We start from the raw sequence: 27,326 nt of genomic DNA on the forward strand, positions 1-27,326 counted from the left end.
AATAAACATTAAACCGAACGACAATTCATTGATACCTAAAAAATAAAAGTACTACAGGTGTATTAAAAACTGTACCTTACCAAAAAGACATTCTGCGTATACTATAAATGTTCGAGTTTGTAATAATGTTAGTAAAAAAGAAGTAAATGACTACAGGGGCCGTGCAAGTATTCCGTAAGAACTTAGGGGCTCTATGGTTTACTTATTTGTGATGACATGGGGAAGACTGGGGTCTGATCAGTCATTACGTCAGCAATATTTATTTAATTTAAGAAATTGAAATTGATATTGTAAACATTATACCTGCCAATGCTTACATAAGCATGGGAGAGGAAGATGCGATATTTGCTTACTTCTTCTGACAAGGGGAACGTGAAGGTTAAAAAATACAAAAGTTATGCTTACGAACAGGGTTTGAAAGAAGGACGGCACGTATAATACAGACTTATTCTTGGAAAAACGCAGTTGTAAACTTCTGTTTGGTAGAAAGGATTTACACCCGGCGCGGCGGAGCCGTGAGCACCTAGATATTTAACAAAATACAAAAATCGAGAAGAAACCTAATTATTTAAAGTGCAACTGCAGCAAATTCGGTTGTTAGCCTTTTGGATAGCACTAACTCAGAGAATCCTTGAATAAAATAGCCTGAGCTTTTCTTTTTTACATTGACAATAGTCCCTTTACGTAATCTTCTGGTAAAATTATTTAAAAGCAGAAATCCGGTACAACAATAGACTAATTTTAACCACCGCCTCGCTGCCCCATCTCAGCATCATAAACGTCAGAAATACAAAAGAAAAATGGAAAAATAAAGACAATGGCGGACCGCCCAGTTCCGTTTACGTCTTCCTACGTCTCCACAATTCACTTCGAACTTGTCTGGAATAGGATGTTACGTAATATTCTACAGAACTTAAATACGAGCTTGCGATTAGAAACTTGCTGGGTTTTGTTCTCAACAGGAACGGGAAGTAAGCTCCGTTTATAATTTTGTTTGTAATCGCTGGGGACTCGCACTTCACAGGCTTCCTTAATAGGAATTGTTCTAAAACAACTCTTTAGACGCTAGGACTGTGTAGTAACTGGTATTATTCAGGGTATATCGGCGATCTAATTGAGTACCTCTATATGCTAAATAAAATACAAAGAGAATTTATGACACTTAAAATGTCTAAATCTACCCAGACCGGCACGACGCGACGTAATAAAATATGACCTAAGCCTGACAGAATCATTTATGTACTGCGGGCAAATGTATTAGAATTTTGAGAATTCTTGTCGCAAAATGAAAAAGAGATCTCTTTTGATACACCACGCCAGGTTTCGTTTTAAGTTGAGAATTGATCTTATCCAAAATTCAGCAACAAACATGACGCCATCCGGATCTTTTTTGCATTAGAGGACAATGGATGTTTTTAAGGTTTTTTATTTGAGAATAATTTGCCGGCATGCAATTAGTGTTAATTATAAGTAAGTACTCAAGATCAACTAAATTTTTACCTACTTTTTGTAATATTTTTTATGGTAACGGAAATCGTAAAGTAGAACAGAGGGAGTAATAAAATCGCTTTTATCCGCACATAAGGATTCGACCTACATTCAGGTTTTATAACTCGAGAAACGCTTTGTTCTGAAGTAATAACTTCGGTCTCCTTAATGTTTATTTCCTGATAGATGCAATTCCAATAACGAAAACCATAAAGAAAATGTATTTAAATAATATAGTAAACATAACTACTTATTCTATGATTCTTAAATAAAAAGCAGTAGTACAGCGTATAAAAACAAACTGAGTATTTCTTAATACTATATTACAGAATTCAGAAACTTGGTAGACACACATGAACACATTTCGAAACTAAAGCACTTTAGTAACAAAAATATATTTCGTCGTAGTGTTTCAAATCAAAGAAATCACAAGAAACAAAACGGTTATAACAAAAAGTTTAGCAATTCACAAAACTGAAGGACAAATTGCTATCGAAAAAGCATTTGCTAGAAACTCTTTAATGTTATTCCTTAGAATAACAAGCTCTATCATATATCAAACCGAAGCGTCAAGGTTCTTTCTTAGAAAAAATGTTCCAGCTTTTATTGAATTACAAAGTTTTTCTTTCGGCTCCTCAACCTGTGTTTTACATAATTTAAGGTTCGGACGAAGTTAAAAAGAATATTACAGGCTCTGGGATTTTTTGTATTTTAATGTTTAGAAACAACAATAGGGTAATAAATATCCTTTTTGTAGCTGCTTGTAAACAAAACATAAGATCATGAGAATATCCTTGCTTTTAAAATACATGTTGAAGTCGTTTGTGACGTAAATGCATCCAAATAGAATAAACAACGATGATTTACGTGTCTACAATTAATAATGGGGGTCGTGAGTTAGGCTCGAAATCCAAAATTCTATGTAAGGATTTCCGACACGATTTACTTGAGTTTGGATTGCGGAAAACGGTATTGCCGTAGTTGCCGAAAAAAATACGAAAATTCACATATAGTAAGATAAATGTTCCACATATGACTAGAACAAGCTCTAGGTTATAAAGAGATGATGACCAGCCTCCTACAATCTGATTATTGATAAACATATTATAATCACAAGGTTTAAGGTGTCCAGTAATTATTTCTCAGTTCACTACCAAATATATTCACTTTAGCTATTCCCTGTAACAAATTCTACAACTGAACAAATAGCCTTTACCTCAAAATTTATCGATTAGACAAGAAATATGTTCGTTTTACTACCACTTACGTTCACTATCACCTTATAACGTCTCTATAAAAGTATACCACTAAAATTCCATGTCTGCCACATTAAAATTTACCTTTTACGTAACATTTACTTTTTTTCATTATCCTGTCACGAAGTAGAGGTATTATCTCGGAATACATTCGTCGGAGTTTCGACGCATGAAATGTTTTAGATTAAAAAACTCTTTGAAGCTCGTTATTCCTGTTTTTGTTCAAGTTAATAGTTATTTCGCCTCTCATTTTGGGAACAATGAAAAGGAGAGTTTTTGAAATTATTTTAATTACTCCATGCGAGCGTTGTCCATTTAATGAGTTGTGGAGGTTGAATTGTGCAAACAATGATAATTTTTTCAGCAAAAACATAATTTAAACACTTGTTATTAACGAGGCCTATAATAATTAAACGTGTATATACTCAATTAAAATATTACATCACATTTCATGATCCCGTACCTGAAAAGTAAACCTTATAGGATCATTTTGTTGGGCATCAGTCTGTCTGTCCGACTGAGGATTTGATCCCGAGACATCAGCGCGGTAGTCGTGCCGGAATACAATTATTGCACCGAGGCTTTCGTAATAATACAACATTTTGGAAGTTCAAATTCTAGAAGCGACCACGGTTTCTTGAATACTACCATATAGCCTATGATTTGAGACAAATTTATTCTCGTATAAATGTAGCGCCACCAGCTTAGACACTGAGCCGAGTATGATAACTGTTTTGTGGCCAATTCGATCGCGTTGTCAGTTGTCAGTTGTCACGGTAAGCGGGCCAGCGGGACAGCGGCGTGGCGGATGTGCGTGGTCCTCCGAACCGGTTTCACGGCACATTTCTCCCTTCACCGATGCAACGTTAATGAGCCGCCATTTCTGATATTGATGCGTTTGTGATCTGAAGTGTGTGGGGTTCGAAATATGGCGTAGTTATGTGTATTAATGGTCTGGTGTTGGCATCATATAGTTAACGAAAGATCCAGGTTGGCTAATTAAGAACATTTATGTTTTGCTTGATATGGAAAATATAGTCGAAATAAGTTTTCCTCAAACATAAAGCAATATACTAATTAACTTTGCTTTGATTACGTATAATGTTTTACATTATAATAAACATAAAAAAGATAATAAGATCTGAATCTTTTTCATTTGGCAATAAATATTCAAGTAATTAAATCCCTCGTTAACATCCAGCTATATCATATTATACTAACAATTAACATAATTCAATTACAAGAAATAAAAATCTACATGTAAGTACAATGTACTAACACGATTGCGTCTATAAAACTATAGTACAGCAATGAATTGCCCTGTTCGCTGTGATTAGACCGCATTAAGCCACTATGGTGGTTTGGCGTCTACAAGTCAACCCACGCGATACAATAATTTTTCAAATTAATGGAATTCAAAAAAGTTACTTTAGAAAAAAACATGTTTTAGGTAAACGAACTTTAGTGAACTAGGAATACTGATGACCGACTTAAATAGCGTCTAATATTGTTCTTTTAGGAACTTCTGATCGTATTAAATTACTAATAGTTGATTGTTTAAAAAATGAATGCTAAACTGAACTTTTCTAGTGGATATTTAATTTCGTTTTGTTTACAAAATAAAATTGTATTAAAAGATATAAATACCAATTTTATTGTATACTTATTTGAAAAAATTAGTTATACCTATCATGACCTAAGCTCAGATCATTGGAAGAGACTTCATTAACTTAAAGCTTTACCACACTAATATATTCGAATTCAAATAATATTTTAAAAACTCCAAAAATCCATGAACATATATAATGGATTATGAAATTCTAATGCGGTTACATATAATATTTTGATTCATTTGTAAACTTGCCATAACGCAGTTATGATATTCAGTTTCAAATTCGTCTGTACATTCGTCGTGATGAACTCGCTCGGCTTAGTCACGTCGGTCTAAGAGACCTGTCTACCCACGCGTGTGGCGTACAGGAGATGCTTGTCTGATACCTGCCCACGTTATCGTATCGATCAGTGATATACACAAATACGTTGTCTATTATACTACCTATGATCAAAGCAAATCATGGATCCTTCGAGCTTCTGATACAGGTGCATATAGTTAATGCTAAATTATAATTATAGTTTAAGGTGTTTTTTCTTCGGAAATTTTGATCACAAACCACTTAAGTTAAATTAAATAAAAATTTCAGTTATTCTGTTTTTTAATCCGGCTGACGCTGAGGACAGTCAGGAGTAGTTTGGCAGTTATTAGTTTCCATGATGAAATAATGAGAAGGCGAAAACGAGGGATTAGATAAATAGCTTCAGGTTTGAAGATTAAGGATAGTTATAAGTATCTCAAGATACCAACAGCATTTTATAGATACCGTATAAATTTCTACCCATTTTACCATTTAATTTTGCTCAAAATTTGATGTGTCTATTCCAATATAAACAGCTGAGTAATTCCTTAGTCGGTCTCGTATAAAGCTTATAGAAGAGCCTAAGAGCTGAAGAGAGTGTGGCTTACCATCGCAATACTCATGCCGACTAGTTGGCCATATAACGAAAAATTTATAAACTTACTGACACTTATATTCCCTTATAACAAGGTAGTCCGTGGTTTTCTCGATGCCATAAACATGATATAAAACAAATAAATAACTTTACCAAATACATGAAAGTTTTACTGTGCCTTTCGCAGACAATATAACAAGATCAGGTAAATACTATGAAGTGTCCGCTGCATAATTAATTTCTACTCTAAAGAAATCTCGATGTCACTTATCAATGTAACAAACCAATAAAGTTCTATAACGTTCCAATCCGAATTTACTATCAAATTAAACCCATCAACAAACGGGTGCTTTCAACTATAACATCTCAATGTTTCTCATTAATTGATGGACCAACAAGAATCAAACTGACTTGAAAAGTTCAGAAATTTATGTCTTTCTATCCAGGAAAACGATTAGGCTTTTAAGCATTATGATAATGATAATCAAGCGAAATAAATGATGGCCTTTGATGCAGCTTCCCAACATTCTGAAAGCCGAGAATAATGATAACTGGTGTTAAGGACATGTTAAAAAATTGATAAATGAAGTCGACACGTGAAGAAATCTGCATAACAAGCTCAAGTCAATAGTAATTAAGTCATGGATTAATTAAAGAAATTTGGGAACCGCTTCGCGGTGGCCAGTAACGTGTGACGACCTGTGTAGACCATAAAATGGAAGGGCGACACCGACATCCGACATAATGGCTCCCATTTGGAATCAAATTAACCGGGCAACGGTGAGCCATAAAGCAGTACGGTAGCGTGTAGGGTGTTAATTTGTATTAATGTTACTGGAACGTTGTGAAGAATGTTAGAATTATTGACGGTCATTTGTTATAATCCTTCCGGCTTCCGCTAATTAGGGGATTAATAAACACATAAAATGTTCTGTGCAATACAACGTAAAGGTTTCCTTTACTTTACGCAGTTCTTCTCTAATCAGCGGATGTCAGTTTATTACTATACATATATAACTTCATGCTTTTTGTGCCAAATGTTCTAGGCAGATATGGAACTAGTACACCCAAAATTCACCTAGCGTATGTTATGACTACAAACGCTCAAAGGGGCCTATTTACATAAAAGTATATTTAAAAAATAGGTACAATACATAAAAAATGTATTTGTTATATGATTAGTGAGCAACCTCGCAAATTCACACGAATGTCAACTTGGAAGAATGAATACAGGTCGCGTGAAGAGCGTTTTGCAAATGCGAGTCCTTGAAAAGAAATTCGCATTTAAAGTATATATTTTTTTACGATAACATGTTGGAGTTTCCACATATGTGACTTGCTATACATTCACAGAAATCGTGCCAATAGTACCTAGTTATAATTATAACTCCAGCCCTGTAAACTGTACCACTGCTGGGCGCAGAGTTTACCATGAAGAATGTTGAGTATTTATTCCACTTCGCTGGCGCAGTGAGGGTCAGAGAATTCACATACTTACCTATTCTCGTACCTAGTTAAAGTTTTATTGTTAATAGAATAATATTATCGTTACTAATGTATTATGGAGTAAGGAACACAATGCTTCTTTAGAAAATAAATATTAACATTTGTATAATAATAATATTTATATTGTTATAATATGTTTAGTTGGAAAACGTTTGATGAAAACGCAGATATCAGAGCAAAATAATGCATTATTATTTAATATTCATCAATTCCTACGTTGTTAAGTACATCGAGCAATTTGATTTGCATTATAGAATTCCTACTATATTCCTACAAGGCAATTTGTTTCGAACGTCATTTGATTTGAGTCAGCTTTAGTACAGGTAATCCCTGTTCGTGACTAGTTTTAACTATGTGGATAGATCTTCTATGCTAATTTAATTACTTGTATAGGCGTAAAGAAAATATTACTTTTATCAAGGGTATGTCGAACCTTGTTCCAATCACCAGTTTTAGTGTCGAATGACTCACTAATAGTAATTAACTTCAATGTCGATATGCAAACTATCGGCAAATTCCAATTAGATTAATGAATTTAATAGAAGTTTCGATATAAATTATATTTTTTGTTTAACTACTACCACAATATGGCTAAAATATAATATTACTATTGATATACCTTTGTATAAAACTTAGAAACCGCGATAAAGTGGTACAAATAAGATGCTTTATGTTTATAAATTGATAAATTTAGCCAATCTTGGATTATATATACCTATATATAATGTCAGCCCAGTATTATATACTATCCCGATGCTGGGCGCGGGTCTCCTCTACTATTGAGAAGGTTTAAGCCTTAGTTTACCACGCTAGCGTACTACGGATTGGCAGAGTTCACATAATGTCTAAATTATTGCGGAGAACTTTTCAGACATGCAGGTTTCCTTGACCGCTAAAACAAGCGACGTTTCACAAAAAATACGTACTAGATACATACAAACTAGAGAAAGGTCAGAGATGTGTGTCCTTGGGTTTTGAACTGGTGGATATTCGTCTCCACAGTCCGTTCTACTCCCAACTAGGCTTTACCTCCACGTCGTCTTTGTTATCGATCTCATATAAAGTATAATACATAAATATTATATTCGAAGCAATAAATATAATGTTCTTATTTTGATGACGTTATATGGTAATATAATTTGGGTGTGGGAAACCAACGTTTTTTTGCATCTAGTAAGTATTCATTATTTTATTTATTAAAGCACAATGACATGGATTTTTCATGAGTTTACCATCACTATTAATAGATTTTTTAAAGATATATAAATACAGAATTTATTCAAAGCTAAGCTTCTCATAAAGATTCTTACAAACGTGCTCTTCATACTAATAGCATAACATGCGAGGCTAGCTTGATAAAAACTAGCGGCGAGTACTGGGAAGCTACCGAGAAAGTAGTAATTGCATCAATCAATCTTAAGATGTCAGAACACAACGTACCCGAGGGAATGATAAATGTCAGTAACTTTAATTGATTGTTATATAAAAAGGCAAACTTTGCACGCCTACATACCTTTCGGATGATTTTCGAATACTTTTTCGAATCGATTTTAACTGTATATCCGTTATACCGTACCTTCGTTTATCTTTACAAGACGTGGGCGCACGAAGATGGCGTTTTACGAATAGACCTAGGAGCAATTAATTTCAAGGCATTCGTAGGCGGTATGAAATTAAACCCTGACCGTGACTTGCACTGAGGAATGAGAAAAATATCTTTGATTTTTTATCGTGTACCTTTTATAATCTACTATTCTTATAGGTATATAACTCAATACGTGCCCATAGATTTTAATGGAACAGACACTATATTAATCTTCTTGAAAGTACTGCAGTTTTCTTGCTTCAATTGCTATTATTTGCGTTTGCTATTAGGCGGGTCTACAATCAATGAAATTGAATGTTTCCACATGTATCATTGTGGTAATCATTAGCTCTCTGCTACATGATGCGAAATTCCAAAAGCACATAATATTTGAATCGGAAATAAACTCTATACTCACCCATATGAAACAACTCAGTAACACCAATTTAAAGGTACACAATGAAATAAACAAAACATGATGGCAAATGTCATGTCCCTTCTCTTTGGAATCCTACAATCCCGTAGTCTCTCGTCTTAGCAATGTATTACTTAACTGTTCTACATCATCTTAAATACGTGTTTTAGAACACATATACTTATTATTTCTTAATTTTACGTATTTCTAGTATCTGTATTTCTTTACAGAGCAACATTTTATATAGGTCTAGTATATTTTCTTAGCAAATTTAGATTAAAGATCAAGTAGATTTCCTGATGGCATTTGATCACCACTAACCATGGGCCAATGACTAAATATAAAGAGGACAGGCCTCAAAAGTTAGCTATATGAATAAGTTATATTTATGTCAGGGAAATCGACGCAGAATTGTCAATATATATGTCTATCTCTTTTACTCAAAGCTTATTTGGAACGCAACAAAAAAGACAAAAATAATTGCTTTCTTCGCATATGGCACTATTTCGTTTACTTCAACACACTGGGACCGCCTTGCGGCAGAAACGCCATTTTATGCTGGCCAGTCGGCAAGTACATGTAGTGTCAGACGATGTAAACAAATCTTCATAAATATTGAATTTAAAGTAATATAATCATATTCTCAATTGTTCAGTGTGTTTATTAGTGTATTTGTTAAGTTTCGAAAATGACTCAGTGTTGTGTGAAAGGATGCAAATCGAATTCACGCAAGAAAGACCCCGAAATATATTTTCATAGGTTAGTAACTGTTTTACCGAAAATTAGCAAATATCTTTGTATAATTACTTTTTGGATGTGTTTTTATCAATTAAAATGATATGTGGATCTGGTTTGTTAAGCTTTGGACCCTTTTAGGCGTGATTTATACACATTAAAATCATTATGTTTGTTTACACACGAGCTTAGGGATGGGTGGGTGGATTTGTTTAGAAATTATTGATATCGATATTTTAACAGACGCCCGTTTATCAGTTACGGTTTTTGTCTTTGAAAGAATGTTAGAGCACACATCAATATTGTATTATTCAGAAGGACAAACTAAGTGAAATTAGAATATTTTTTAAGATAACCAAAAAATTTAAAAACCAAGGCAAAATGAATTGAGAATATTGAGCGACGTGATTGGAATCCTACACCAAATACATATTTCTTTACATTTTGAGAAGATATGCATAAACCACACGTTTAATTAACGCGAGTAAAGATAACTGTTTTCCAACAATATTCCCGATAAGTAAAATAGTAATGATTATTATACTTCACCTAATAGTAATATTACTTTAATATATTGCTATGAATAAAATTAGAATTGTTACATAAAAGAATAGATAAACATAAAAGAAACAACATAAAGATGAAATGTAAGATATATTTTTACAATTGGCGGTCTTATGTTTCGAGCAACCTTTGCATGCACGGAAATAGATACATAATCATATTGTTGTTATTGCAAATAATTATTATAATTGATTATCTTAACCACCATTTTTACGGTCATTGATTTTAGTTTGCTGAACCATAGTTATGTTTCTCGATCAAAGAGCATAATAATAAAATAAAATAAAACCAACCAAATAATTGCTGGCTACGCTATCTTATTCCATTTATCATGTATTAAATAAATATCTTAATCTGTAACTTAAATTTTTAGCAAGGAATAGTGCAACATACAAATATAGATCAAACACAACTGGATGTTTGTCACAACAGGTACTGCTATGTTTAACAATTGTTACTTATAAATCAGTTTCAGTTTGTTTGTTTACATTATGATTTGTTATATTTATATTATGGTAGTTCCTAACCCCTTTCGTATTTGATCTTTTTGGGGCTTGTTTGTCTCTCTTAATTCTTCGATGTCGATACAAAATTTTCGGTACTAGCATATCACTATTGTAAGGGGCGGAGTCGGCACCATTTTGTTCATGAAATGTGCCGCATGTCACGTGACCATATTACCCATCCTCTATACTTCTTTTATCATTGCCATGGGCACGTATATTGCCAGAAAAAATAATGAAGAAAAGCATTGCCAATTCTTTTAATATAATTAATAGATATTTGGAAAAAATGTGAGAGATTACTAGCATTAGGAACACGAGTGTTCATGACCATTTATACTGTGGACAAAAATGACTACAGCATACCTCTATCTCTTACTACAAAATAAGTTTTAGAGAAAGAAGAAACAGCAAGTATAGAAATGATAGCCGAGTTGTGTGCCATCAGTAGCACGAAGGCTCACTAAAAAATTGCAGTTTTCTACTTCAAATATAACTATAGAACGAATGGATATTTTCATTGACTTGACCTCAAGTTCACTTAATTTGACTTTATACTGTTGCTCAGAAATCCCAATAATACATCCAAACATAAAAATCTACTTTTTGAGCAATAGTTTTGAATGAATGTGGATATCGATGCAAAATTGAGTAGTGTTAGAATGGTAATTTTATTATTATGCATTCAATTTGTGTTATCCTATGTTAAAACACGCTCGTAATCTATTCATACATACAATAATAGTAAATGTGTACATGCAATATCTGTTAATAAAAATAGATACTAACGCTAGCCTAGTCCTACGATTTAGCCATCGTAATTTTTTTTATCCTTATGTAAAACTAGCGACCCGTCCCGGCTTCGCACGGGTGCAATGCTGATACTAAATACACTACAGAAAAACTGTGAACGTTGTATATAAAAACATAGCGGCCCGCTCTGGCTTCGCACGGGTATAACATAACAAAATAACAGTATTTCTCCACTATTTAATGGATGTTATTATACATATAAACCTTCCTCTTGAATCACTCTATCTGTAAAAAAAAAACCGCATCAAGATCCGTTGCGTAGTTTTAAAGATTTAAGCATACAAAGGGACATAGGGACAGAGAAAGCGACTTTGTTTTATACTATGTAGTGATAATGACAAACAAACACTTTGTCGAATCCGTAACGGGTGTGAAGAATTTGAGAATAACAATAACTTTTTTACGTATTCAATTGTTTTTGTCTAATTAAATAATTATCTACTGTTTCCCTAGTACGCTGAAACATATAAAACATGGACCAGCCGCGGAACTGTCGTGAGAATATTCTGACAATTCACAACAAACTGTACTCAAAATGATTAATCAAATGTGTGCGTTTTTATTCGCTCTCAGTGTGATTTGTAGTGTGAACCTAGCAGCATCTAAGGTGAGCTTTAAAATTATAATTTCTCATTACTTTTTATTACTACAGAGGTCAAACTAACTACGGAATGGATCTATGAATGGCAAGTGATGACCACTGGCTACGAATATCCACAATGCTTTATGGTTTATAAACACGGTGAATGGGAATGCAAGGCAGATATTATACACGTTTGAAAATCATCGTCAAAGTTATCACGCATGTGTTGAGTGTACTATGAGACTATTATAATGATCTAGTAGAATGTCATGATTTACATAAAATGATACCTATATTGTGTAACATTCACAAAAAAAAAGTTTTTTTTATGGGAATAAACGGGCAAGTCAGACTTAAGGCAATTTTATTGAATCCCCAATGCAAACATTGATTTCTTGTAGAAATGATGATCGTAGAGTCGGAGTGAAAAAAGACAACAAATTCCGTTTACTTCCTCCAGGTGTTAGGTAAGCGGAATTAGGTTCTAGAACTAACTTAATGCAATAAGTACCGTATGCGTAGGTTTTGACTGATCTGTGCAATCTGACAAAATTGCTTAGATTGCTATTTGATGTGATGGCGTAGGTTCTTAGAATGTCCATACTAATTGTATTAAATCCGTGGAGAGGTAGCGTTTGTGTTAGGGGTTACCTACAGGTGAAATGCGTAAAAATAAACAGCAAAATAAAATAAAAATAGGTACCTAAAAGTTATTTCCGAATAATTTCCACGTACAACAGAAACCGACAATTCATAGGTGAATATACAACACATTTTTTATTTTTCAGAGTATATATGTATTTCCACCCGAGAAGGCTGAGATGATTCTAGAAAATGCGATAAAGTGCATAACTGAATCTGGCCTCCAGACTTTTGTTGCGCAAGAAATTAAACAAGGAAAATACACGGATGACGAACGAACGCTTGGAGCTTTAGTATGTGCAAACGAAAAAATTGGTTATTCAAAGGAAAGTGGAAGACTTAATATAGATAAAATTATGATCGATTTGTTTCCTCTCAAACCAGAAATTCGTTCAGATCTAGAAGCATGCAATAAAGATTACGGTTTAGATCCCGTAGGAACGTTCAAATCTTTCTTAATATGTTTCAGAAAAAGAGTACCGTTTAGAGTTGTGTTGTAATTTTGACAGAAATCATAATTATTGGTACTAACTGGTAAAAATAAAAAAATATACGTACTATTTGATAAAATATTTTTTTTACTAGCTCTTTTGATCGCGGCTTCGCCCGCGTCAAAGAGTTTTCCTGGATAAAAGTCCCGCTATATATTTACCCGGGATAGAAAGTAGCCTATGTTCTTCGCATGATCTTAAACTATCTCCATATCCAATTTTATATAAAGCCGTTGGGTAGTATTTTAGTTTATCGCGTCCAAACACCCAGACAGATGCGGCGTCGCGCTTTGTTTTAATATACATTTTTAGCACTGCTTAAGAGGGACAATTTCTTTATAATAATTGTTGCGTAACTTTCACTGTTTATGCAGCGTACGCAAGGGAAGCTCTCAAAACGAATAAATCTACCCGTTTTGCAAAATGTTTCATTCATGCTCCGCTCCCATTTTGTCATAACGTGATGGTATGAAATATGAATTGATTCGCGAAAAGAAAAAATATCATTGATTTGAGACATATCGACGAATCTATTGGCGAGCTTAAGATTTTACCGAGAACCGATTCATAACCAAGTCTATATTGCTATTGTGGATCTACAATTTACCTAGTTTGAACATCAGGTATTAATAAATAGTAAACTTAGCATGAAAATCGATGTGAACATTTCCAACTGCACGCTGGTTAACTTAACTTCGTAAGTCGCAGGCGTAGCTCACAGATCAGCGCTGAAATCATTTATCCTTAATACCTCTTATTTATTTAAATATTAATGTATTCAAAAACATTTTTTTTTTACATTTTTGTGTTGCTAAAAACGTTCATACCTGTTTTTATATTACGCATATATTGAGAGTAGCCTACATCGTGACTCAAGAGACTCGGCCCCAACATTGTCCTCTGAATGTTGTACAAAGAGGAAGGTTAGGATTTCCAAATACTGTGAACTGTTTAGATGTATGGCTTTTGAATAATAAGTAACAAACGCGAAGTAAAATCTGAGCCCTAAGTTCACTTAGTATTAAACAGGCAATGTTAGAGCTCTTTTGATGAATTCAAATATCTATATTTTATAATAGCTAATTCGATATATTAACGTTAGCATATTTTCCAATACGTATTCAATATTACTTGTAACTCTTGTTAGTGATAATCAAAGATTCTACATTTGTAATGTGAAAATTTAACTTTCATAAACAAAAATGTAATACCCGTTCTTTAGACCTTTACCAGTGTAAATAATTCTTGCAACTAAGGATTTCTTTCGCAGAAACTCTACCAATCTAGCTTTCTCCCATCAATATAATCCATATAACAGTAATAAAGTTGTTTATGTAAACAAACGTACAGTGAGTGGTGTAAACCGGTGCAATGTCCACTCAACTGAGTCACAACCATTATCCAAACTAAAGGCGAAAGTGTATTGCGGGCGAAAGTTCCCGTTGTCCGTTTTTTCTGTACATGATTTTGAATGTACCTATAGTAACTTTGAAAAGGTTGAAATTTCACTGACATTTGGTGCGCATCTAACAATACATTAATCAAAATAAACATGCTCACTTCAATGGTAACATGAATTATAAAATCGTTTGCTACGCGTTAGATTTCGAAACCCTTTTGTACTAATCATACGCGAAAACAATATTTATAAATATCATTACAATTGTAATATTTTTTAATCAGTATCTATTATTTGTTTTATATAAAACTATGAAAGTTAATATAACCTAGAAATTGATAATGTAAAGTATGCTTCGGATATGAAAAATGTTCTGCGGCATGCCATAATTTGGGACTCACCGGACCGGATTCCCAAATTCCATAAAGCGAGAACCAGAATTACCAAAAGCCGCGCTAAAATAGTGACACTTGCTGCACGCTGACGCATCCGGTGCCACTATACTGCGGCATTACCCGTTTTTGACAGCGTTTGTTTAAACTTTTATCCTTAATTAGCGAAATGCTAACAAGTACGCTAATAGTAGGTACAATTCCTACTAAAAATAAATTATGTAACATCTATGTCACAGTATCTAATATAATTTACGTTTCCTTGGTCTTATTTTTATTATTTTATTATAAAAAAAACAAACATTTTATCCTTTTAAAATTTTAATTTACATAAATCAATCATATGAAGCAATTTACCTGTTGCTTTTATACTACTAATGAGAATCATTTTCACTAGCTTTAACTATATTCTAACTACAAATCATGTTAATTTATTGGAAACATCCGTGCTGATTATATGTAGTTATTTCACTTTGTTACTTTCAAAGCAGATCATGCGTAAACGGTAGGGAGTGAAGTCGACATCTCTTAGTTGATTTGAAGAGACAGTCACGCAATTTGCTCCAGATGTTTGTGTTGAAAACTGTGAAGACAACGCTCGTCGCATAAAAAAATAATAATAATAAAAGCGTAGTATTGAGCCTTTACGTGGAATAATAAATCCATCGATAATTTAACTGTAAAGTTTTATACCGCATTGAAAATGTTGCTAAATACGCCGGGATGGCGCAGTGCTGCGGTTGTTGATTACCGCAGCGCGTAATCGTTCCAATTAATGCGCGTAATGTGAATAGATCATCACCTCAGGCAAATAGGATAGATAATGCAATGACGCAGGTTTTAACGCATAAATGGAAAATGATAATAGGCAATAAATTAAACAAGTTTTATCAGTGGAACTAATTTGCGGTAATTGTAGCTACTGTAATTTCAAGCGAAACAAACCTGTTTGCCTGATTTTTTACATTTCATAATAATATGGTAATTCGTGTCCTACTCTCAAATTAGATGTTTTTATTCACACACCCTTTTAAACTTCATTCCATTCTTATTCTGTAGTACTTCGGCGTCGTCACGGTTTGAAATAGAATTCCTGAGAAAGTGCGATTACATTATGTATGAACTGTTAATAAATAAGCAGGTATTTTGCCAAAATTCACAAAATCAAACGAAAAGATCCGTGAGCCACATCAAATAAAACAGCTTAATCAAAACATTTGTACAAGCAAAGGCTTCGTCTGAACTGAAAAAGAAAAATTGTGTATTTCAAAATGGAACTACGAAGGATTCATTACCGTATATTCTGAAATCTAATTCTTTATTTGGTGAGGCCATCGCACATTCAGCGTCCAATCCCATCACATATCGCGCCAGCTTCAAACTTCGTTAAACTGAATTCCGTTAAAACAGATTACGTTCTGCAGTTTGCAGAATTCTCTCGTTGATTTTTCATTTTTTGCAAGCATGTCTCTTTTACAAGCGCTTGTTAATCTCTCCCGCTTGACTGCCACTTATCTTTTTCTTTTGTAGTTTAATTAGATTATGTAAATAGTAAGCTGTTTTAAGTGTTCTTTGCTACATAGTATATCTACAGTTTCCGCCCTAGCCTGCCTATAGCAAGTTACGATAGCAATTGGAAGCATATATAAATATATTTATATTCGGAGTAACAATTGTTAATTTATGAGTAGGCAGGTAATTCATGATCATAACTTCTTCGAAAAGTAGAGTTCTGAACTTTTCCTCATACTTATGTTAAACATTTATAAACTTGAAATGTTACCTACTGTAAAACCACGTTATTTCTCACATATAAATTAGGAATTTTGTTCGAACTTTTAATCAAATATCCATAATTTTGCATTATTTTCGTATCATTAAAAGAAAAGAAGTTCGCAAGTGCTACGAAACGGCGTTATTATTATTCTTTCCACCTTTTTTTTGTATTTTGCTTCTTGTTGATTTTCGACTGTTATTCTGCGTAATCGAATGATCAATCCGTTCCATTCAATTGTCTTAGCACGTTCCAAGTAAAAGGAACTTTATGGCTTTAAATTACTCACCTACAAAAGCGTATGTTTCCTTTCCTCAATTACTTTTTTTTGCTCAAGGTAAATAGGTCTGATATATAAAGCATTATGTGTATTAAAAATGGTATACTCTCCCAACGTCAATGGCCAATTTTCCAAAATACAGGGCTAGAAAATAAAGTAGCTCGGTCAAAACCTATTAGACTCTGATCAAACAAAGAAGAGAAAGGACTAAGTAATGGTCAACACGAAACTAACCACAGTTCGCAATAACGATTTATCATGTTCAGTGTTTATCTGATCTGAAGGCACGAAATTATCCTCGTTTAATGTAAGACCGAGTAAATTGAGAAAGTAAGTGACCTTTAGATAAATAGATTTATTGTAGCTCATTCAGCGAAGGTGTCCGTAACTACTGCCGTTGATTTAATTGCAGTTATTAATTTTCATTATTAAGTTTCACTTACCTACTGTAAACCATAGATGGTATGTACAAAATGCCATGGATAATTTGTTATAATACCTACTTAATTTTTCTATACATTACTATTTGAACCAAGAACTTAGTTATTTCCTTTTATGAAAACTACGGACGGAGAAGTATGATTTAGCAGAGTTAAAATTGTTATGGAGACACAGTGCAAAAAGCTAATATTTCGGTATAATATGAATTAGAAATACATTAAATGAATAAAAAAAAACCATTACGTACACTACCCTGCGTTTGACACATGTATACTTTTGTTAATGGTAAAACGTGTGGTCAAATTGAGAAGAGATTGATAATAATCGTCTTTAATGTCTATACTTAGTCTTACTGAATGTCAAACATAATCATAATATTAAACATTTATAAATCTACGTAGAGAAAAGATTATACTTCTTTTAATTAAACACATTGTCACACTGAGAAGTGTGAGATTTGGCGTAATTAAAGTTCATAAAGAGAGGTGCAAATAAAATATATATATGTAAGTATAATACGTGTTACTCATATATTAAATTCGACCATTAGTTATTATAAACATAATATAAATATGACTGTATTTTTATATTGGTTATTCAATCACCCACAAATACAGAAAAACATAGAATATATAATTATAAATACATAATGGATGCTACATATCATACATACATCTGCTACATAATATGTTATTTTACTCCAAAATAATGCACAGTTTAAATAGATCATTTAATAGATATATCTAGTTCGTGAAAAATAATTTTATGTAAATCTGTTTACGGCCAACGAACCTAAATGATGTATGAAGTCTAGTTACAGTAAATCGCTGGCGGCTAGTGACAAATGAACGTGATATAACCGAAGATTGAGGAGCAGTCTTGAAGACAAAACAGTTAAGAAACGACTGATTTAAACCTTAATTAATTACAGGGGCACTACGCCAAACAAGTTTGTTTTTACTTGTACCATGTCTTGTTCTTTATGTTCTAGTTATAAACCAATGTATGTTTTCCTTACTATTTAAACAGCACAATCTTGGAATTTTCCTCAATAAAACTGCAATTTTTAAACATAGGTAACGATCACACACGCACCAGAAGATGTAGAAACTACTTACTACAACGTAGTCTGCATGTCAATTCAGCTACCCGCATTTACAATTTCACCACCGGGATTACCCGATGACGTAATAAGGTTTAACTGTTTATCAGATGGTAATGTTATGGAAAGTTGATACAGGGAATACTAAAGTCTATAATATGGTAGTAGTATGACCGAACATAGCCCAGCTCAAAAATTCTAGTCCTTAAATCTTTTATGATCTATTTCAAATTGCGTGTTTATGCGTCTACCACAGACGAATTGCATAAAATCTACGAATGTTCCCAAAAACATTGCCATTCTTTCTATAGAGCTTCGTGACAAGGGTCAAGTTAAACTATATAAGTAAATAATAGGAATTTAAATTATGCTGCGTTGTTTTACTTTTTACTATTGTTTTAATTTTTTAAATTTGCACAGTAACCATGGGCCACATAACATGAGCCATAATATAGTACAGTCGCCTTGTCGTGCCAATACAAAAAAGAGTTTTCAACATACGCCTTTGTAACTATCGGATGTTACATACCTATCTATCTGCTATCGACATTTCCAGACAGATTACAAACATTTAGGTAGGTACATAAAATTTTATACGCTTTCCAATCGACGTGATAGTTCGTTAATGGTCCAAGTTAGGATGTTAGCGAGCTTTTTGTTTTCAACGACTACGTAACTAAAGTTCGAACATTAAATAAGATGTAAATCTAGCTGAAAATTTAATCAATTATTGTACTTTGTGTTAGTAAGTATTTCAGTATGTTGACACGGACTTATTATATAAAACGTTGTAACTAACGTAACATGATAATTTCTTTTCTATTATTTTATTTATACTTTTATTGTACTACACTAAAAATTAAACATTTAATACAAATAAATTTGTTTTTGTAATACTACTAAAAGAATAAATTTGTCTTTGTAATATGTACTGCTAACGCGCAATTTATAATCTTTAATTTAGTATTATCCCCAAATAGTGCACGTAGTTATAACAACAAGAGTTTAGGCTGATTTGACATCATGCCAACATTATAGAAAAGGTTAAGACTGAATCATAGGACGAAATTATAACATTACAAACATAAACATTCCTGTTTCTGCATTTAGAAACGTACTTCTACGGCCTTAACATTAAACATTAAAAGCATGACTGTCTTAGCCTACTTTCATATCTATGTGTGGTTATGGAACTTTATTTCATTCACGTATGGCATGTTTAAAGTTGGTTATTTTGCCATGATGATAGATTTTTGAAGTAAATATTTCTTCATCTTCACTCTTCAGCCAATAAACACTTCCTTCATTCATATAAAAACATATAGGTATGAACTTATTCAAGATTCCATTGTTTTTAAACTTGTAAATATAACACCATGATATGACACAAAATTTTAACAGATGCCATTTCCTCTATGGAACCGCAACATTGCGTACGCGCATCAACCTACATTACTGCTGCTACTGCCATTCTACGTACTTTAACAGCAAGACATGACCATAAACGGTTCACCGAGTAAGGCGTAAGTGAAAATGTTCCATACCATTAATATACTTATTCGGCTAATGGAGTGTAGTAGACCAGTTATTAACACGTGAAGCTGTTAATGCGGCCTAATTGGTGGGATATTACTTTTTTATACTATTTCAGTTCATGTTTTTAGTGAGGTAGCATAGGTTAGAGTAATATGGTTCCTACCTGCTAAACATCTTCCTAGATGTTTAGCAATAAATGAAACCTCATATTGCATAAACAAAAGGTTTGTACCAGATTACGTTTAATAATAAATAATATATTATTTCTTTCCTATATCAAAGAAAATGATGATTTTTCTAACAAATTAATAAGTAACCGATTACGTAAGTTGCATATTTACATAATATTATTTATAGTGAAATATATTTACTACGATGACTTCATTAGACCTCTGCATCAATTAATTTATAGGTACAATTTATATAGAAATACCTCTTAAAGTAACTTCCTTCTATTTATACTCCAAGTACCAACGAATGTCATATTGTTTCATGATGACACTAACACATGTCACCGACACAAATGTTTCGAACTTGACGTGTGGGAAACATCTCGAAATAAAACCCATTCATGTGTCATTCTATAACTTTAATTATACATATCTCTATACCCTATAGACAAGTCCATTCACGTAGTAAGCTTATATGTATTCTATAGATTATATGGTGGATATTATTTACGTAGGAAAATGTAAGTTTTTAGAGTTAAGTAAGTATGACATAATTATTATCTACGGGTTTATAATTTCCAATAAGTACTTACGTAAGTATGTAAAGCATGACACGTATTACAAGTAAATACGATATATTTATCTATACATGTATGTGTAGGCACTTACTCAAAGTTATAAGCCAAGTTAGGTATAAAACGAAATGTGTTAATATCCTCCTTGAAAATAAAAAATAATGTTTAACCACAAATTAATAATAGTCGTGTCATTGATACGTTTAGGTACTAAATAGTTTTCGATCTTCCTAGACAGACTGTCGTACCTAGCCATGACGTAAGCAGCTTTATTGTGTGCGCAGTACATCACTCTAACGAGTCGGGTTCACACCTGGATCGGGCAGTAATATAAGGTTTTTTCTGCTTAGTATCAGCCCGGTGTCTAGAACTTATACCCATAAGGGTTTGTCCTCTATTACATCACAGGGCAAAGCATACGTCAAAGCGAAAAGTGGGTGTTCTGGTTGAACTTCCGCCTACCCTTCAGAAGTAAAGGCGTGTTTGTTTGTTTTGATCTACCTAGCCCCAGATGATATCTATAACTACAATTAGTTATTAACTATAAAATGTGTTTTGGTTTAATTTAAATACATAAGCAAAATATTGGGCTTATACAAACCATCATACTTCTTCCATTAGATTGCAGAAATACCAACAATTACTGGGCTCCATCAGTACACAAAATAGAGTATTCATGAATGTTTTAAAAATTCATATCCTGCTTCTATTTATAAGCAACCAAAGCACAAAACAGAGCTCAAGAAATACTGGATTTTTACAATTCCTTATAAGAAAACAAATTAAAGCCATACGAATTATATTTAATCAGGGCGTGGGCGGTGAAACGACAGGCGCCAAAATCTAAGAACATGATAGTATAAAAGGTACAAAGACCTTTATATTAAATTCCGAACGTAACTTCATTTCTCCATTGTATTAGGTGAGTTGCCAAGTTTACTGTATTTCTTAGTAAATGGTACCTATTACACAATACTATCTCGTTCAATACAGGCCTGTTTTATTGAAAACCGCCTGCCATTTTTATATAAAAACATTCATTTACGACGATAATTATAAACCTAACAATAATTAAAGTAATAAAATCGTAGATATGCAGATAATTATTAAGGAAAAAAGGAAAAAAATCTATGTCAAGGCAAAATAGTATAAACTCTGATAGATCTGGCACCCCTAGTTATTCCATTGACACCGATACCCAAATCAAATCAAAACCCATCTTGTATTGATTGGTGCTGGCGCGTTCAATACAGATCTTACCATTGGGTCGAGTGCAGCTGGCATCTTGCAAGTCCGAGATGAAATGTAGGTTAAAAGTGTCTTTTGTGGAGCTATCTCTATACGAGTATCTAGGATATAACGTCCGGCGCACGATATCACGCAGCCAACGTACAAATGCCGTAGTTGAAGAATGGTACAATAACTGTGATCTTCCCACGACCGCTTCCGCTGCTCCGCTGCAATATGTAATTAAATTTGATATGTGAGCGTTCTGTATGAACAAGATTGAATCGTCATTCGTTAATTAAATTATAAATGGTGAATAGATATGAATTGATATTAGTGGATAGATAGTACCATCGTATACGCATTTTGCGTAACACGAATTTCATAATCCACACATTTGTCGATATATTATTGTACATAAAAACAGCCTTGTGTTATACCGTGCCACTGCTGTACACGGGCGCCAACTACTAATGACTTGCCGATAGGTACTGTTTGAAAATTGATTTTCGATATATAACGAAAATTGAGTTATAATAACACCAACGCGTGTTTGTTTACGCCTGAATCCTTGAGACAAGCCATCTGCCTCGTGCGTAGATAAAGCCGATACCTTTCCGACTAGAAAGTGAAGATAATGCGTTACACATTGCGAAACTAATCAATATCATATCGAGAAGTGCACGCGAATAGAATTGTAAATAATGCGAAGAGCAGTTGGATTGCAATTCAAACACATACGTATTTTTTTTTAATTATAGTTGAAGCAGCAAATGGGTCATTTAATAATTATTAATTAACATCAACGTACATGATGAACAGATGGACATTGTAGTGCGGTGTGTGGTCGACTTTAATAAAACAGAATAACAATTGAAAGGCGACAAAGAGTTTTGAGACTCTAGCATCTTAGTGAACAACGAAAGACAGCAGCTATTACGTTGGTTTTTTGAGATCGTGCTAGTATTAGAACACACCTACATTTACCAAACTGATTTGGTTCGATCCTTAAAAAGTTCCAGTTTTAGGTCACGTTGTTCGCTTTGGGCTTAGATACTTATTCGTTGCCTTTACTATCAGGAGTGCACTGTAAAGCATCCCACAATAAAATTAAAACTGGGGAAGTGCTTTCTCTAAGCTGTCATAATAGTTCACAATAGGCGATATACCTTACATTATGTATTATAAGACACGTTAATGATTCGATGTATCATGTTCCTTTCGACTCATCCATTTATAGAGGTCTTTGGCAAGTCGCCGTTCTAATGGAACTGGCTATAATGATCTCATTTCTATAAGGGTTATATTTGTCACTGCTGTGAAATCATCACCAGTTAAAGTCTGTAAACATACATTTAATGTATTTTGTACATCGATATCTGCCAAGAAACATAAATATTTTATAATGTAAAATCGGCTACTGGTCACCTATTAAATTATACAAACGAAGCATGCAGAAAATTGATGAAGAGAAATGCGTTGTTTTTGTCTCATATAAATTTATTTGCGTATAAAAATACAACATAATATACCTGATATTATTCATTTACACACAAATAAATCCAACGTGGATAGTCGGGATCAGACGATTTTTATAGGGTAACAGACCAAGCGATTAATCAACGTCTAATATGTTATAGCTCGCCGCCATAATTTTTCGAAATTACTACCAGCAAGCGTAGGAATTTTATAAACATAACTTGTGGGCATTATGAATTCCTTATTATTGAATAAGTTCGGCTTCGAGCTCACACCCCAGCTCAAAAAAATAGGAAACCATTGAGTAAACAAGGATTAACAAGCCCCATTGTGTACACCGGTCTCCGCTGCGTCACCTCACACGTTCCATGACCCTATAAATCCTGTGACAAATGATCAATAACACCGTTTAATGAAGCATGTATATATATTCAATATTCTTGTGTACGGAACAATGAAGATTGCAATGTCGCAGCTGTCATGCTTAGCTGCACGCAGCACGGTGCACGTAAATTGAAATTATGACCATATATTGTGCAAATTGATGTTACATAGCGTATAATTTTGTAAAAACGTCGTGCTGCTAGACATTTATAATATCCTTATACTAAAAACGTACTGTTCCATTTTTTTTGTAGACTGAGAATTCTTATATAAAGTGTAATAGAAACAGGAATATTATATTTTATTCTTTTTCTTTTAAAATATATTATTTAGATCTTTTTAAGATTCACAATTTCGTCATACATGTTTGCTACGTAACTTAACTGTTTACGCAGCGCAGCAACGAAAGCTCTCAAAAGAAAAAAAACCGTTTTTGCAACATTTTTTATTGATCCTCAGCTCCTATTATTCATAGCGTGATATTACATAGTCTATAGCCTTTCTCAATAAATGGGCTATCCAGCACTAAAAGAATTTTCCAATTGGAACGAGTAGTTCCTGAGATAAGCGCGTTCATACAAATAAATAAACAAACTCTTAAGATTTATTATTATATAATAGAAGTATAGATATAGATTTTTAAATTTCAAACACGCAAAATATAAGTAGAAATGTAACATACAATGCATACAATGTTTTTATATGAGTAAAATGTAACCTGTATTATCATGTTGCGGTTTACTGCTGAATAGTAATTATTAATTAATCTCCGGATATCACCGCCTATAAAAACCCGTCTTTCCAAGGTGAGGGTGTTGCCAATCTTTGAAGAAAGAATAAAAAAGTGGGCGAATCGGCGGTGCACTTGTTCCTTCACAACATTAATTTTAGTGTTTACAACACGTGGATTTTCTGTAACAGTGGTTTATGGTATCATCCTTATCTAACCGGCTCTTTCAGCCTGTGTAGATAAAACAGTTTACAGTGTAGCTTTTCTAATTATAAAAATGTTGTAAAACCCACAACTCACGCCCAAGCAGTTTAAAAGGTATTTCGAACCTTTTAAACAAACTTTGAAAAAGGGAAAGTTCTCAATTTATTTTTCCAACTCGCTTAAATAACCAACATTTTGTCTGGTTTGCGAATTTCGGTCTGAAAGTAACATAAGAAACAACAAACAAAGTTAGCTCGAACACAGATTGTTGAGTTAAAAAAATATAAGGGGTAAAGGTCAAAAGTTCCTAGCCAACAACATGGATTGACAAATACTTAATCCGAATAAACGTGGTCATTCTCCAAACTGTAATTAAAATGTTAAATGTATTTAAGATACTTTCTCTCTAACGTTGACTTTGTTAATACGGGTTGTATTAAATGTTATTATCATAATTCATAATAAGATTTATGTCGGGAATAAATTATACACGGTGTACAATTTATAGGTATTTATACTGCGTAGTTTTGTGTAAAATTCTTTTAGATAAGAAGTATTTTGGATAAATAGACTGTATTTGAAGAAGAAAGGCCTATATTTAAACTTTTTTATATTTTAATACACATTTCAAAATAGTCTGACTCTAATATAGAGAAAAATATGACTACATAATAATAATGTGTTAAATAATAAAAATGGATGAGTTTATGGTTCGTAACGAGCGTAACAAAAGCGTGCATTTATACTATTACTTTCCGCTGTACACAAAAACCGGTTAAATACGTTAAAATGCTTACATCATCTATCTCCGCCACTATACATTGTTACATCTCAGTGGTTTGTGATCACGCCATGACGATACGTTTTGTGCACACAGCATTCAATCGCTCTCACATTATAGTATAGTTAGGCTGAACAGACCGAAAACACAAGTGGGCGACCTTGCTGACTTAATATATTCAAATCAACGTAGCCGTCTGCTTAGCTCACAAACGAAACGTAAAACCACAAATTCTTATTATATATTTATTCGGTTATGTATAGAAAACTAAGATTAATAAAGGTCAAATACATGCACAGCGACTGCCAGCGTATATGACTTGAACGCATATTGCATCACAAGTTTATTTGCGGACTTGACACGGCCGAAATGCTGTTATTCGAGCACGCACAGTAACGTCACTTGGTACGATATTAAAAAAAATCGCTATAAGTACAAAAGGGTACATAATTTTAAATTTAATTTATACATTTTATCTAGATTAATAATGCATGCATAGTTCGCTGCGATGGCTCGCCGTTTTAATTAAAAACGCCGTGAGTGATTAAAACATCAATTTATTGGTGCAGCTTTGCTTCGGGCGAGCTTTGCCTGCATCACGCCATGGTGGCATAATATCCGCTCGGTGATTAAACTAGCGACGGTGGTGACGGCGTTGTGGCGCCACAATCCCGTTGCAATCACTACATACCGCATCAAACCCACATAAGGTGCTCGCCACCGACGGCCGAGACACTACCGACATTACCTACAATAGCTGTTTTTCTTCAATAGAATATTGATTGCGAAAAAACATGTAATAACTGCTTTACTGAGAAATTGACGGCACCTATAATGACTGCATTACTTCGATACCGGTTAGATATTATGACGTGTTAAACACATAATCGAAGACCTTTTATAAACATCCAACTAATGTCATAATAACCGGATTTAGCTATATTATTACGGATCGACCAATAGCAGCTGTAGATTGTACAGTGTACACAAGTTTTTTTGGCGCAGTGGCATCGATTGAAATGGGTGTTTGCTTGGCCAATAATAACACACGAGTTTTGTTCAAACGTTACAAACCTGAGGAGCTTTTGCGAAACTCAAAAAAGTAGTTAATACATTTAGAACATAATTTTCATAACGCGATTTTGAATGCTATTGCATAAACCCATATCATAATCATGTCAAAATGTGTATTTGTCATTATATTCACTGTTCGGCCAGACCTAACACTACCCAATACGTAAAATCACAAACTTGAAGTAAAATTTAAGCACTATTCTAGCTCATAAAAAATATTATGAAACGTTAGTAAATAAGATGACATAAGTAACTGTTTTTGTGGACAAGAGCCTGGGTCAACGACGCGACGCGCTAAACAGCACCGCAATAAAACAAATGACAAAATTGTGCAGTACACTGCTCCGGATGACAGGATGGAATAATTTTTTCTTGTGACGCAGCACGCGATAGGGTCGATTTTATTGTCCTCCCACTCTGGTGCTTTTCATTAATTTCCGGCCAAATCCGAAGCAATTTATTGTGAATAATGTCGCACTCTCGGTTACCCCTTCTACATTTCAATGGGTGCATTGTTAATGGCGTATTCGAGGGCGAAGAAATATTAAATCAAAATGCATTCAGTTCTCGCGCAATGCAGATTAAATTAAGCGCTGCTCTGCAGGATTAAATAAGAATGGACTTTTGTGAAAATATTGAAATCATCCGTCGTCATGTCGGCGCACGTAGTTGAATTGTTAATGGCACTC

General features: G+C 33.5%; 2 protein-coding genes across 4 annotated transcripts in view; one reads left to right on the top strand and one right to left on the bottom strand.

Moving 5' to 3' along the window:
* LOC115440460 (ankyrin-3) overlaps positions 1-27,326 on the bottom strand; it is a 137,389-nt gene that overhangs the window by 97,651 nt on the left and 12,412 nt on the right. The window lies entirely within an intron of this gene.
* LOC119189539 lies at positions 11,856-13,168 on the top strand. Its single transcript, XM_037439526.1, has 2 exons — positions 11,856-11,980; positions 12,745-13,168. The coding sequence occupies exons 1-2, from the start codon at positions 11,909-11,911 to the stop codon at positions 13,096-13,098; spliced, it is 426 nt and encodes a 141-aa protein (XP_037295423.1). The 5' UTR covers positions 11,856-11,908; the 3' UTR covers positions 13,099-13,168.

Source organism: Manduca sexta, chromosome 3, assembly GCF_014839805.1.
Source record: "Manduca sexta isolate Smith_Timp_Sample1 chromosome 3, JHU_Msex_v1.0, whole genome shotgun sequence".
Classification (NCBI taxonomy): Eukaryota; Metazoa; Arthropoda; class Insecta; order Lepidoptera; family Sphingidae; genus Manduca; species Manduca sexta.